This window comes from Adiantum capillus-veneris, chromosome 24 (assembly GCF_014529385.1).
Source record: "Adiantum capillus-veneris isolate H3 chromosome 24, ASM1452938v2, whole genome shotgun sequence".
Classification (NCBI taxonomy): domain Eukaryota; kingdom Viridiplantae; phylum Streptophyta; class Polypodiopsida; order Polypodiales; family Pteridaceae; genus Adiantum; species Adiantum capillus-veneris.
The window spans coordinates 3,882,233-3,897,353 of NC_140954.1; the positions used below are offsets into that span (position 1 = coordinate 3,882,233).

The 15,121-nt window shown below is 47.3% G+C and overlaps 1 protein-coding gene across 1 annotated transcript in view; it reads left to right on the plus strand.

Annotated features, from left to right (window-relative positions):
• The window catches only part of LOC147425856 (protein TIC 20-I, chloroplastic-like), a 61,078-nt gene extending 46,279 nt beyond the window's left edge, over window positions 1-14,799 (plus strand). Inside the window, exon 2 of the mRNA XM_086498710.1 lies at window positions 13,823-14,799. Coding sequence (XP_086354836.1) covers window positions 13,823-14,463 — 641 coding nt within the window. The 3' untranslated portion in view covers window positions 14,464-14,799. The remainder of the gene's footprint in view (window positions 1-13,822) is intronic.
• Window positions 14,800-15,121: the final 322 nt, after the last annotated feature.

The following is a 15,121-nucleotide window of genomic DNA, read 5'->3' on the forward strand; positions in this document are numbered from 1 at the left end:
AAAGAGAGTAATCGTCCTTGATTACAGCATATCTGCAAAACAACTCAAGTTAGCTCAAAAATTTCCGAGGGACAATCAATTTGCTCTTTTTATTAAGGAGTTAGCTTCTCCTTTCTGCTCTCTTGATCAAGGAGTTAGCTTCTCCTTTCGGCTGTTTTGATCAAGGAGTTAGCTTCTCCTTTCATCCAGATCGGAACTCTTGATATTCTGGTGTAGTAAAATTAGCCATCACACCCAGACCGTACTGATCTTCCACGGGTATCTTGATGCACTAAAATTACATACCCAAGCAATCTCATCCAATTAGGAATGTTCAATAGTTGGCACATCACAATGCAACACAAATGCTCACATATGCATGTTACAAGACATAGAAACATAAAGCCGCCGATGAACACTTCTCCCGCATAACCTAACAAGGTCCGGGCCCGGATATTCAATGACTCCCTCATCACTCCTCCCACATAACCTAAAAAGGTCTGGGCCGGGAGATATAGAGGCCTTTTACAACCAAACGCCCCCCCAACCGCAGCCTGCGTCGTTTGGAGGTGCTGAGAGTAACGACTGCTCAGACTTCTTAATACTCCTCCCGCATAACCATCCAGGTCCGGGCCGGGAGTCACAACAACAATTATTTTACAAGCATACAACCAAACGCTCCCCAGGCATCGGCCTGCGTCGTTCGGAGGTTTTCAAACATACAACGAAACGCTCCCCAAGCATCGGCCTCCGTCGTTCCGAGGTTCAAACAATACCAAAATAGTATTTCTCACTTCTCCACCGGGAGTAAAATCACCAATCATTGAAACCAGTATCAAACCAGAGTACAATTCAAATCGGCACCAAAACAGGTTCAAAACAGATACCAACCATTTCAAACAAATTCCAAACAAGATCAAACAGAACTCAAACTTAAAAAGCAATCTCGACATTGGTCGAGCTCGAAAAGTTGACTGACTTTCCATCTTAAAACCTGCACCAAGAAGTAGGGTTAGGTTCCTTCCATGAGGTCGTAGCCGAGCACAGCATGGTCCGTCAGCTCTTGGACAAACAATGTTGCTTTGGCGGCGATGGTAGTCCCAAGATAGCAATCGCACTAAACCTCCAAGGTCATCTGCTCGTGAAGAGACATATACTGAGAGATGTCGAGAAATTTCAAGTCATAATCTGCTAGGGTTTTCATGGCAAGCATTTTAGGATACCCCACTCTGCGAGAAGTTGCACTCTGAAGGAAGATGTTAGAAACCATATAACTTCAGGCAAAATTTTTCTTGAAAGCTTGCCAAGTACTTGGAGTATGCTGCTTGGTAGCTGTAGACATCAACATCTGCATGGCACTGCTTCTGAGAAAAAAGTGTGACTTGAAACAAAATCTGGATCCTTCTCTTTCAAGTGATCTTAATTGGCTTATGCCCTGTAAGACATGAACGGTGAAGACCGGAGCGCACCCGATGCGCGATGAAGTAAGGGTGGGAGTGGCTAATAAGTCCGGATTGGAGGGAGAAGATACCTCGAAATAAAATTCCAATAGCTTTGTCTGCTCTTTTGTAGGACCGATATGCTTTCAGAAAAGCACACGCCTGATGCTCTGATACCACTGTCACAAGGCGGGCACCACGTGCCAATAGAAAAGAACAGACTGAACAGACTTTTAGCACTTCAATAACAACTCAACTGAAATAGAGAGAGACGACACGCGACACGGAGTGGCGGAATTCCACCCCAGAGACTATTGGCCCCAAACCTTGGCGCCCCTTTCGGTATTTCTTTATATTGCATCAACATAGTACAAGCCGACACTCCAGACTCTGCACCTTCTCCAGGAAGCATGCCAGAGAATGAGCCCTAACCTCATATTTAAAGGCCCATGGCCTAAAAAGCAATTACAGTGAAAAGCCTTTAAAACTCAAAAGCTTTTGGTCCAAAAGCAAAGCCAAAAAGATGCCAGCGTAAATCACGGAAATCCGTACAGCCTGCCACGTCATCAGCCAGTGCAAAACACGGAAATCTGCCCTTAGGGTTAGAGTTAGGCTTTTTGCAAGTTTAGAGTTTTTGTCAGCAAAATTAGGGTTTGCAGGTTTTAGGGTTAGGGTTTCCAGAATTAGGGTTTCAGCAGTTAGGGTTTCTGGCAGAAATTAGGGTTAGGGTTTCTGCTCCCGGGCAACCACGTCATTACTTTGTGACACTTCTTCTGTTACTTGTTCTTCTTAGGGTTTAGGCCCCTCCGCCGGTAGCTCCGTTCTTCAGTAGGTCGACATGTCAGCAGTTTGTTACACCTACTTTTGTTGGAAAGTCACTTAAATTAATAAGTGAAAAGTGCCAAAAATAGGGAAAATAGGCTAAAATCACTGGAAAATTTCCCTGATGGAATCTGATGAATTCTGATGGGAATACTGATGATCATGCTGTGTGCAACCAGAGGATATGCATCTATACTAAGTGACTGGGCATGCACGGTCTATGAATAGACTCACAAAAGTGCCAGATCACTTCTAATCTAGACTTGACTGGATTGATTGGACCCTGATCATGCTGTAGCTTGTCCACGGACACATGTGACATAGGGTTGGATGTGTCACGTGACACCAGGTTTACACTAGCTGGACAATATTGCAGGCGCCCATCTTGATATCTGGAGTAACACTTCCCCCATTATTTTTAATTGCTGTCCTCAACAATATCCTTGGTTATAAAACCGAGAAAGCGAGTCGAACGTAATGGGTGGTGTCTTCCAAGTTAGGGACTTGCTCAGTAGGAATCACTAAGTCATCTTGCCCTAGCCGTTTCTTTTAAGCGGCTTACGTGGAACACATGATGTACAGCAATGCCTTGAGGCACTTATCTTCTTTGTGATCTGAAATGGACCACAAAAATGAGAAGATATCTTCGAACATAGGCCAGTTCGAATCGTTTCGGAATCCTTCGGTACTTTGTAAGGTACACCCAGATGCCGTCCTGGAGTTTCGGGGCTGTTGATGCCGATTGGTATAAAAAGTGGCACGATTTTGTGCCATCTTAATGCTCTCTTTTGCGATCTGGAGCATTTCTTGCATATCATGTAAGAAATCGGCTATCGATCGCATCTTGATGCCCTTGAATTTGTGCTGTTCTAAGCTAACTCAATCTGTGGGAGATAATGTTCCCAATAAGAGTGTCGCCGAGAGACATAGGTTCGTAGCGTGTCCTTCATAGTTTGATTTTTGCGTTCAGTCTGTCCATTAGTTTCAGGATGGTCGGAGGACGACATGTAGAGACGGGTCTCCAATTTTTGGAAGACTGTTTGCCAAAAATTGCCTGTGAATTTTGGATCCGATCACTGACAATTTTGTCGGGCAAACCATATAATTTGTATAAATGTTCCACAAAGAGTTGAGCTAATTCGTGGCTCTTTACGGTGGAATGTGTAGGGATAAGTCGCGCCATTTTGGTGAGTCGATCGACGACGACCCAAATGGCATGCCCACGGCTGATTCGGGGTAATCCAACTACAAAATCCATAGAAATGCTTGTCCATGTGCTATCGGGAATTTGCAAAGCATGTAATAACCCAACGCGTTTTGTCGCTCAGCTTTGTTGAGTTGACATTGCGCTCATTCCCGCACATACTTTTCAAGAAAAGCTTTCATGTGCGGCCTATAAATATACCGGCCAATGAAGGCCAAAGTACGGTGTATGCTAGGGTGTCTAGCACATGGTGCATCATGACACTTGAACAAAATTTGCTTGCGGATATCCTCATCAACGGGCACATACACTCTGCCTCGCTTTAAAAGTAATCCATTACGAATGGAATACTTCTCCGCTACCTTTCTCTCCGTAGCCAGCTTAGAGGCGTCAAGTGAGGATCGTTTTGGCAACGTCAAAATTTCAGTACTAAGGGCATCAACTACCATATTGGTAGCTCCCTTACAATAGCAGATCTCGAAGTCGAACTCCTGCATGAGTTCAACCCACCTTGTCTTTTGACCACGAAGGTCGGGCTGATTACAAAGATATTTCAAAGAATGGTGGTCCGTGCATACCATGAAGCGGACATGAAAGAGGTACTGGCGCCAAACTTTCAAGGCATAATGACTACCAACAATTCCTTCTCTTGTGTGGAATAGCGTGTTTGCACATCTGTGAGCTTACGGCTCTCAAAAGCTACAGGTTGTTGATCCTAATTTAGGACAGCGCCCATTGCATAATCGTTTGCATCCGTTTCCGGTTTGTTCGGATCCACTATTTGCAACATCGGTGCAGCAGTAACAAGCCGCTTCAACGTCTGAAAACATTGATCGAGCTTATCGGTCCATCTAATCGACGGACTAACACTACGCTTTTTGCTTCGAACGCCCTTTAGGGGAGGAGTAAGGGGTCGGCAATACGAGCGTAGTCCTTGATAAACTTCTGAAAGAAGGCAGTAAAACCCAAAATTTTTATTTTTACTCGCCCAATCGTGCGAAGAATGGGCTAGTCCAGCACATCACGTATCTTTTTAGGGTAATGCGAATGCATTTGACCAAGATGACGTGACCCAGGTACAGCAGTTCTGTGCGCAAAAATTCGCCCTTGCTTTGCTTCCATACAACCCTCAAAACACGCTAGACGAGCGAATGTGTTGCAGATGCTCCTTGAGTGTTTTGCTGCACATTAAGATATCGTAGAGGAACACAACAACCCACTTTTCCAAATATCGACGAAAGAGATCATTCATCATTTGTTGGAAAGTGGCAGGAGCATTGGTCACAACCCAAAGGGTATAACCAAAAATTGGTAATGTCCATACCGTGTGCGAAACGCGGTTTTCGGGACATCATGCGGATGTATTCGTATCTGATGGTATGTCACGAGGACGTGGCAATTGCAACCTCGAGGTATTGGTTTCTTTCCAATGATTTTTGTTTAATTTTTGGGACCCTCTTTTTGAAGTTGCAAATGGTCGGACATTGTATGGCCAGTGTGAAACAATAGTTTCACCCGCAGATGGGAAGTTGGTTGGCACTGGAATTCCAGTAGTACAAGGGTGTCTAGGCTCAATTCAAAGTCATTTAGGCCCCTCGCTACACTGATAAGTTGGTGGGTACTAGGAAATTAACTCAAAAGAGGCATAAGGGACACATGGCGGCTCCAGATGCATCTGCCAGAAGCATCAGCAAGAGGGGGTGCCCATTTCAATAGAGGGGGCTGATTTGACTTGATAAGTGACTACAGAGTGTGGGTGTAGGTCTCATAGCTTTAATGGAAAGCTTGCCTTCTCCCTTGCTCTATGTGCGCGATGATTCCTCTCTTGCGTATCTTTCTCCCTCCCCTTTGCACATATGGTAATGCGCGAAGATTCTTTGATAGAATTTTTTTGAAAAATTTAGAAGCGGCATCTTGCTCTGTCTCCTCTTTGGTAGGACCGATAGGCTTTCAGAAAGGTACACGCTTGAAATTCTGATACCAATGTAATCACTTCCGACGAGGGATCGGACGGAGACACAACGATAACGGCAATCAACACACTTGGCAACACTTTTAGTACTTCAAAACGACTTGAAACCAGACGAGAGAAGACGACACGACTCGGCGAAGTTCTAAGGCTAGACGTGTTGGCCCCAAAGAGTGGCGCCCCTTTCAGTATTTCTCTTTTATTGATTTGACAAGATACAACTCCCGAGGGTCCGAGACTCTCCGAGACTCTGCATCCAGATGTACTCAAAAGAGTGGCCTGTGGGCACTTAAAAACTTACAAGGGTGGCCAAAAGCAGAGCCCCAAAAGCATTAAGGCCAAAAGTGCTTAAACTGAAAAGCATCTGCACTCAAAAGCTAGCGCTGAAACTTGTCCAAACCAGCCAGCTTAAAATTGCGGAATTCCGTACAGAAGTGCCACGTGATCAGCTCCTTACGCAATCTTTGCGGGTATCCATACAATTGCTGCCGCGTCATCAACTTGTCACACTAGTCACCCTAGCTCTTATGCATGCAGCACCAGTCTGGGCACCGGGTCTTACAGGAGCTTGGTGGACTGAGAGGCCACAAATCATTATGCTATTCTGATGGATATGCAGAAAACCCTCAGTGCCACATGATGTCATTAGAGCAGAGCTAGCCGCACCACTCATGCCAGTGGAGGCTCTTTTTCAGACTGTATGTTTTATCCAGAGTACGACAGCTCCCCCTGACAGATTATTATATCGAGCTGTGGAGGCATCCCAACAGTTGGCAGAGATTGGAGACGGTGGATCATGGTATGCACAGATGACACATTGGTTTAGCACACAACTTGGATATCAAGTAGCTACCACCCTTTCAGTACAACCTGGACTCATCATTCATCCGCCTCTCCCATGAGGAGAGGAATCGAGTCCTCCGATAGGAATCTTGGCAGCTATATATCATGGAGACATGGATCACATCGAGATAGCCTCTTCCATCGAAGATGCTGTACTACAAGGATCATTTCATGACCATCTTGAAGGACGGCTTCATTCAGAGGCCTAGATACATGGATATCTACATGTCACGCCAGAGTAGCCATCGGGCAGCTCAGAGTTTCATCACATAGATTAGAGATTCATGACCATCTTGCAGGATGGCTTCATTCAGATGCCTAGATACATGGGTGTCTACATGTCCCCCAGTGCCAGTGTAACCATCGGGCAGCTCAATGTTTCATCACATAGATCAGAGATAGAGACAGGGCGAGCATCTCACACTCCCAGAGCGTAGCAGATCTGAAGAGTTTGCAAAGCAAGGATAGAGAGCGAGGAGCACTATGTTTGCAGGTGCCGAGCTTACCATGACATACGGCGTCGCTACGCTGCCTTATTTACAGGACAGCCCACACTTAAGAGAGCTCATGACTAGCAGGCAGATGAGGCTTGAGCTCCGATCCAGGAGACGTCCTAGAGCGATGCATTGTGCTCGATGGGCACACCAAAGAGAGATTCACCAGATTCGGAGACGGCATGAGCAAGCCAGACAGAGAGAGATACAAGGAGCATTCTTTGACCCTGCTGCTATACTACAGGGGCTTTTCCTACCTTGGTCCTTATCCACCTATGCATTGTATACTACGCCCCCAGTTTGGGACCAGATGGAGCTTATCATGGTTGTACTCCCTGAGCATATAGTTTCTTCACATCCACTAGAAATAGAGCTCCATCCCCTCCTTATACATGCTCACTCCACCTTCGATGAGATGATCGTAGCCACCTCTAGCAGTTTGTATCAATTTTTTTTCAGCACTTTTGTATATGGTTTTGTCTCATAGCTCGACTTTGGCCTCATGAAGACGTAATAAAGCTCTCTCTCTCTCTCTCTCTCTCTCTCTCTCTCTCTCTCTCTCTCTCTCTCTCTCTCTCTCTCTCTCTCTCTCTCTCTCTCTCGCGCGCGCGCTTTCCCCTGCTCCCGCGCTTCCCCGCGCCGCCCCCCCTGCCGCTTCCCCTGCTCCCCTGCTGCTCCCGCGCTTCCCTTGCGCTGCTGCTCCCCGCACCTCCCGCACACTGTTGCACCTTTGCAAACCCGCGCACGCCCGTCCCCCGCTTGCTCGCGCCCTGCTCCTGCGCCGCCGCCTTCCCCCCCCCCCCCCCCCCCCCCCCCCCCCCCAATTGCCTTGGCAACCCGCCCCCCACCCCTTCCTCTATGCGTAACATGTCCCCCAAGGTTTCCTACACGTAGCATGTCCCCCAAGGTTTCCTACGCGTAGGAGGTAAACTTCTTTCGTTAACGCGTAGGATGCCCCCTCCTCCTTCTACGCGTAGGAGGTAATTTTTATTTATTTATTTTTTGTTTTGTTTTTTTGACCCCGCCCCCACCCTCGCCCTCGCCCTCGCCCCCGCCCCCACCACTTTGCAACCTTCGGGCCTCATAGGTCATTATGGCCTTTTGAAGACTTTAATATAACATTTCATTTCATTTCTAACATACTTTAGCCCCCCTCCCCCTCCCCCTCCCCCTCCCCCCACCCCCCCCTCCTTCAGTTTTGTTTTCGAGACACACACATACACAAACACACACACAACTGAGCATATTGAGGGCACCTGGCCACACCGCCTCGCGCTCCACCACTCGTCGTGATCTCCGCCAGTGTGGGTGCACACGTACATCCAGTGACTCCCAGCCGCGTCCACTGCTAGGGTGGGTGCACACGTACACCTAACTCCCTTGCGGACGGCGATCAAACATGAGGAAGATGAACGATAAAGCCGACCCCCTAGAGGATGCCATTCAAAAATGCAAAGAGGAGATGACGGAGATGATGACCAAGATGAACCGCAACCTCTGGGGCACAATAAACATACTCGAAGGACGCGTGCTGATCCAAGAGAGCAAGATAAGCACGCTGGAAGACCGAGTGACGACCCAAGAGGAAGAGATCGCATCACTCAAGAAAGAGCTCGCCGAAGCACGATCAAGAAACACACTGGAAGAGGGCGAACTGCAACCCTCAGTAATCGAAGAAATCAACACGATCAAGGAGCAAGTACGGGCCATCAAAGAAGGAGAAGAGAAGCATAAAGAAATGACGACTTCTTGGGTGGATATTCTTACCAAAACTCAACAGAAGGCGGACGAAGCCGAGAAATGGATCAAGGTGGCCAAGAAAGGAAAAGGCAAGGAGATAACGCCCACGCCCACACCCAACAACATCATTAATCAGACACTAGAGGAGGAGCAAAGGAGAAGGGTGGGCACTTTACATGTGAGAATTTGCGGTCTTAAAGACAAAGGCAATGTGGACGAAGAAGTAAAAGAACTCACAGCCTTGATGGGGATTCATGAGCCGACGCACACAAGGGCATGGAGAGTGGGCAACATAAAGAAAAATGGAAGCAGTGGAGAAACCTCAAAAGAAAGAGCACTCATCATCCGTTTTCCCTCCATGGAAGCAAAGACGTTATTCTTGAAGAAAAGACCAACTCTTAAAGAGACTGGCATCTTTCTCGGGGATGATCTCACCCTCTCGCAGATCGCTCATATGCAGGAAGTAATGCCGGAGATTAGAGCGGCAAGGGACAAAGGCAAGATCGCTTTTTACCGAGACGGAAAAGTGGTAATACTAGAACGACGCTCCACATGACAGTGCGAGACTTATGGGACCACACTCAAAGTAGCTGCCTGGAACTGCAATGGATCTATGCGTCTTGATGTGGGTGCCTTTGAGGATAGCTTTACTGGAAGAGACATCATCTTTTACTCTGAGACACACCAGGCCCCAGGGCAATCCATGCCTCACATCAGTGGATACAGGTGGGAGACGGCCTACAGACAGGAGACACGCTCAGAGCACAGAGGGCGGGGCTCGAGGAGAGTGGCAGTGTTATTTAGAGAGGATCTGCAGCGACTGATACATATAGCCTGCAGGGACAAGCAGGCTAGGTACATGTGGGTGAGACTGAAAGCAGAGACAGACAGATACATGTAGCTATTTGCTACTGTCCCCCGAGTACATCAGTTTATGCATCACCGAGAGGACAGTCCCCTTCCTCTATTTTGGATGATGACATATGGGAGTTCTCTAGGGACGGTGACATTATCATCCTAGGGGACTTCAATGCTAGGACTGCCCATCACCAGGCAATGTTTTATGATACTTCAGAGGAGATGCTAAGAGAGCTAGATGTTGCAGAGATGGGCCTTTCCAGACTATCACACGATGTGGAATGTACTAAGTATGGGCGACACCTCATAGACATGGGCACTACACATGGATTGGCCATCTTGAACGGCCTACAGAGATTTCCTACTTCGGGAGGTTTTACATGCTTCCCACACAGACATGGAGCCAGCACAGTGGACTATGTCATGGCACAACCGAATCTCATCTCTAGTATCCAGGATCTCACAGTTGAGCCCAGACCGATCGGGGTGGCAGTGGATCATGCTCTGGTGTCGATGACCATCTCCTTCCAGTTCAGTGTAGCACACAGGCCACGAGTAGCAATCCCTACTCGCTACACATTCACACGGGAGACGGATTCTGTATACATGGACAGAATCTACAGACGCCTATGCACTGAGGACCCGGGGCGACCTCTGGAAGAGCTAACTACTATACTGACACGGACATTACATGAGGCAGCAGCAGAAGCATACCCACACACCCAGCCTGAGCAGAGTCGCCGATCAGGGAGCATGCCTCAGAACAGTTGGTACGATGAGGAGTGCCGCCAGACTAGAGCCAGACTTCAGAGGGAGGTGCTGTCGGGGGACGTCACTCACAGACAGTCACAGATTGACTTCCGACGCCTGGTGCGGCGGAAGAAGAGGGCTTTTTTGGCTCGACTCGAGTAGGATCTATATCAGCTATTCTTGTGTCAGGACTCGCGTGAGGCGTGGCGGCTCTTTCATGAGGAGTCCCCCCCCCCCCCCCCCCCCCCCCCCCCCCCCCCCATGCTATTTCCTCCACAGAGACCTGGGGGCAGTACGCATCATCTTTGTACACAGTACCTGGACAACCGGCCCTCCCCAACCCCCCCGATCCATGCCCACACGCATGTGTCTTTTTCACCGCTGAGATGGTGAAGAAAGCTATTGACAGGATGAAGACTAGGAGAGCATATGATCATGATGGCCTAGTCGCTGAGCATTTCATGCATGCCAAAGACCTACTAGCAGAGCTTCTAGCAATTATGTTTAACCGGGCCATGTGTGAGGGCCTACCAGACTCTTGGAGCCTATCTACGATCGTACCTATCTTCAAATTAGGAGACCCCATGGAGCTTGGGAATTATCGCACTATTATGATTGGGCACACACTGGCAGGGTTGTATGCATCCATTCTGGAGCAACAGCTGAGTAGATGGGCAAAGAGGGAAGGGATACGTGCAACTGGGCAGGCAGGATTTAGGAGAGGCTTCTCTACTCTTGACCCTATCCTAACACTCAGGGCCATCATCGAAGAAGGCAGATCTCATGGGAGACGGATCTATTGTAGCTTTGTGGACTTCCGCAAAGCTTTCGACACGGTCCCCAGAGCTAGACTGATGCGCAGACTACAGGAAATGGGAGTACCCACAAAACTCATTTGGGGGATCATGGCATTGTACAGATCAGTAGTAGGGCATGTACGCACCCCGGAGGGACTTTCTACACCGGTTCACTCCACTATTGGGGTGAAGCAAGGCTGCCCGCTCTCTCCTACTCTTTTCGGTATGTATGTGGATGAGGTTTCTGACTACATTGACAACGATGGGGATAAAGGTGCTCAGTTGGCAGGGTCATGGATTCCACTTTTGTTATATGCTGATGACATAGTGTTGATCTCCGAATCCCCAGATGGAATGCAACGTCAATTGGATGCTTTGCATATGTTTGCCCACGAAAGTGGTTTGTCTGTCAACCTGGGTAAAACCAAGGTTATGGTGTTTAATACCACCCCACAGTGGATCAGGAGGTCAGCACCTACATTCACATACGGCCAGGAGACGGTGGAGTACACAGACGCTTACACTTACCTTGGAGTGGTTTTTAGCGGACCTGCATTCTCACTCAGAAGAGCAGCAGAGACCAGACTTACTAGAGCCCACGCAGCATTGGGTAGATTGGAGAGGATGTGTTTGCAGGTTCAGTTTCAGGAGCCCCGGACAAAGCTCTGGCTCTATGACACCTTGGTGGCTTCAACACTGCTCTATGGAACCGAGTTATGGGGACCTTCATTGGATCACCACGGGAGTCCGGGTCGCTCAGACGGATAGGGGAACATGGAGAAACCTCTCGTCTCTATGATCTCGCGGCTCATTAGAGCCAAGGCATCAGTACCACGGGCCATTATCCGAGCAGAGCTAGCGGCCCCCCCACTTGTGGTGGAGGCGCTCACCAGATCAGTCTCCTTCATAAACCGCACATGGGTACTTCGTAGAGACAGATATGCTCGCATAGCACTTGAATCCTCTCGACAGCTAGCCATACAAGGAGATACAACATGCTGGTATGGGGAGATGACATCATGGTTTCAGCATAGACAGGTTGCCACCATTCCAGTACTCATTGGATGCACCATCTCTCACTCTTACATAGTCAGAGATCACCAAGCTCATCCGCCAAGACCTGACCTAGCTAGACACCAGGAGGACATGGATACAACCAGTACAGGAATTGGGCACGAAGATGGCTTTCTACAGAGACCACCTCCTCCAGCTTACGGAAGATGGTTTTGTGGCGAGACCCAGATACATGGATACCCACTTGTCTGATGGGATACGATGTGCTATCGGCCAGTTACGCACATCTTCTCACCAGTTGCGGATTGAGACTGGGAGATACAGCGGGGTACCAGCAGAGGACAGGACATGCCCCTTATGTAACATGGAACCTGAGACAGAGCTACACTATACATGCCGCTGCCCCGTCTACTACGAGATACGAGGCCGCTTCCATTGCTTGTTCAGAGAGGGTTTTTGGACCGCTCTCAAGAGTCATGGGATACGAAGATCAGAGATGCCTGGGTTTGTTCTTGCTCGAGCTGCGCAGACACAAAGATAGCCTGATGAATGGCGAGGCTAGCCAGTCTCAAAGACGGATCACAGACTTCTTCAGAGCAGACACGGGACAACCGCAAGAGCCACTCCCACAGCAGAGCTCCCCCCCGTCTCACACCAGAGGCACATTGATTGACTGAGCGATTGAACTGGGGAAATCCAGGCGCCCGCGACTGCGAAGAACTACACAGCATCGACGAAGGCTACGACAGAAAATTCGGAGCACGTTGGCCAGGCATACACGACGCCCGGTCAGACTACTTACCATGGAGGAAATTGATGAGATTCGCCAACGACCGATGCTAGATCTCTTGTGATTCAGCTATCCCAACAAGCCGCCCATTATTCTGCTTAGTTTTTTGCTTGACTCTCATAGACCAACTAAGGACCCCATAGTATATATCTTTGTTTTGTACTGTTGTGTTAGGTTATTTTGCTACTCTGACTCTGTATCAGATCCACCACTTTGTAACTTTCGGGTCTCATAGGTCATTGTGGCCTTTTGAAGACGTTAATATAACATTTCATTTCATTTCATTTCTCTCTCTCTCTCTCTCTCTCTCTCTGTGGCTTCTACCTAAGTAATAGATTCTATTTATTTGAGTTGTTCTCATATTGCTATGTGCTCCAGTTTGTGACATTCTACCTCTGTTACAGGTGAAGGTGGGATTATTTAGATATACATCGTGTATGTTCATTTGTGTCTGCCTGCTGGGCGGAGGTGCTGTTCTCTCTTTACATCTGCACTTTGTGCATTGGGTTGGTTTGCTTTCTTGCTGCAAAGATGTAACATGTGACTTTGTTGGTTCTTTAGAGTACATGCTGAACTTGGAATAATGCTAAACAAACCTACAACTAGTCTTGGGCGCTATTGGTGTGAGTAGGGATGTCGTAACTGTTATACAATTTATGCATGATAAAGGTGATGCTTCACTCTTATTATTTGAACTTTGGACAAGCAGGTGAAATTAAGGTCCCACGTTTTCAAGTTTAGCTTATATTAGCTCTTTTGGGTTCGAAATTTAGGAATTAGATTTTTGCATTGTCTTGTGCTTGTTGTGCTCTTATTCAAAGTTTGACTCAAGAGTCTCTCATTATTTTACCCCATCTCCTTTGTCTTAATCACTATTAGTTAACTGTTGTTTTGTTTTAATCTACATGTTTGTAAACAAATAAGCTGATTTTTAAATAAGTCGTGCTTCATTGTGTCTTGATTTTGTGCGTGTGTGTTAGCTCCTGTTTGGTTTGTAAGTTCAGGCTCTTCAAGGTATATAAATTGCTATATTTCAGATTTTCTGCTCCAGAAGTGGGTCTGTAGCTTTGGCAAATTTGAAATGGTTCAATTGTTAAAAGCTTTGTCCGGGTGATTTTTGCAGTTTCCAGACTGGCATCATCTTCTGCAACCTTCGTTGAAGGAGAGGATTTTGGAGGACTATACAGACATCTACAGTTTGGTCAGATCAAGACCTCGAGCAAGTCATGCAGTCCAAGAGCAGCTGCAGAGGACGTGCCAACCTTCAAAGGCTATCCTCCAATGACGAAAAGACCAAGGTGGTGGTGGAGAGTTCTAGCTTGCATTCCATACCTGATGCCTCTCAGTGAGACGTGGATGTATGCAGAAACTGCATACAGCTTGCATTCATTCCTTGAAGACTATGAATTTTCCACATACCCTTTTCTGGTGTTCATTGGAAAGCTTCCATCATGGTTTCTACTCGCTTACTTCTTTGGCGCTTATCTTGGAATTGTCCGCAACAATCGCTGGCCACATTTCTTCAGGTTCCATGTTGTCACAGGGATGCTTCTTGAGATTCTCGTCCAAGTGATTGGGACAGTGAATGACTGGGTTCCACAGTCATTGTATTGGGGGAAGTTTGGAGCACATTATTGGTTGGCTCTTTCTTTTGCCTTCTTCTTTATAGTGATAGAGTGCATACGGTGTGCATTGAGGGGCATGTATGCTGATGTGCCATTTTTATCTGATGCCTCCTACATGCAAATACCTTATGACACTTGAATGCGACCTTTGAGCCAGGTGGTCACCAAGATATGACAGTGCTAACCAAAATGTGCTGCTAGTGGCAAATGTTATAGGGACAGGTACTTGAGGAGGTTGATGGTATCAGGCTATGTAAAAGTTTGTTATAATTTGTAGAATTGGCTTTAGAATCAATACAGCTTTATAGAGAGTGAATTACTCTGAACTGCCGACTACGTCTTATCACAGCAAATCAATTGTACTGCCTGCATGTACCTGCAGGACCTATGTGCGTGCTAGCACTTTGGGCGGCACTGAGCTGGGTCAAATGTAGATTTTTTTTTGCGAAATGTCAGATCAGTGTTGGTGGATAAACCAGTCGACATTTAACCAATCTCTTGTAAATTGTAGGTGGCTGCGTTCCTATTTGTTGTTAGCACTAGATACTACTTCCTCAGCCAGCCTTATCACCGCTTATTGTTGTTTTTGTGGCTACCCCAAATACGGAGATCTTGGAACAGGGTTGTAAGTGCATCTTTTGTGGCCAATTTTTCTGAAAGTTGTCTTGGGGTCCATAACTTCACTGTTATCTTTACTTCGAGCAATGAACCATTCAAGGTTAATTTGTTTTTCGCTAATCCTTCGATGTGTATTATAGTTCTTGGCTTTCTAGAACCAATGTCTTATCATTTTGGAG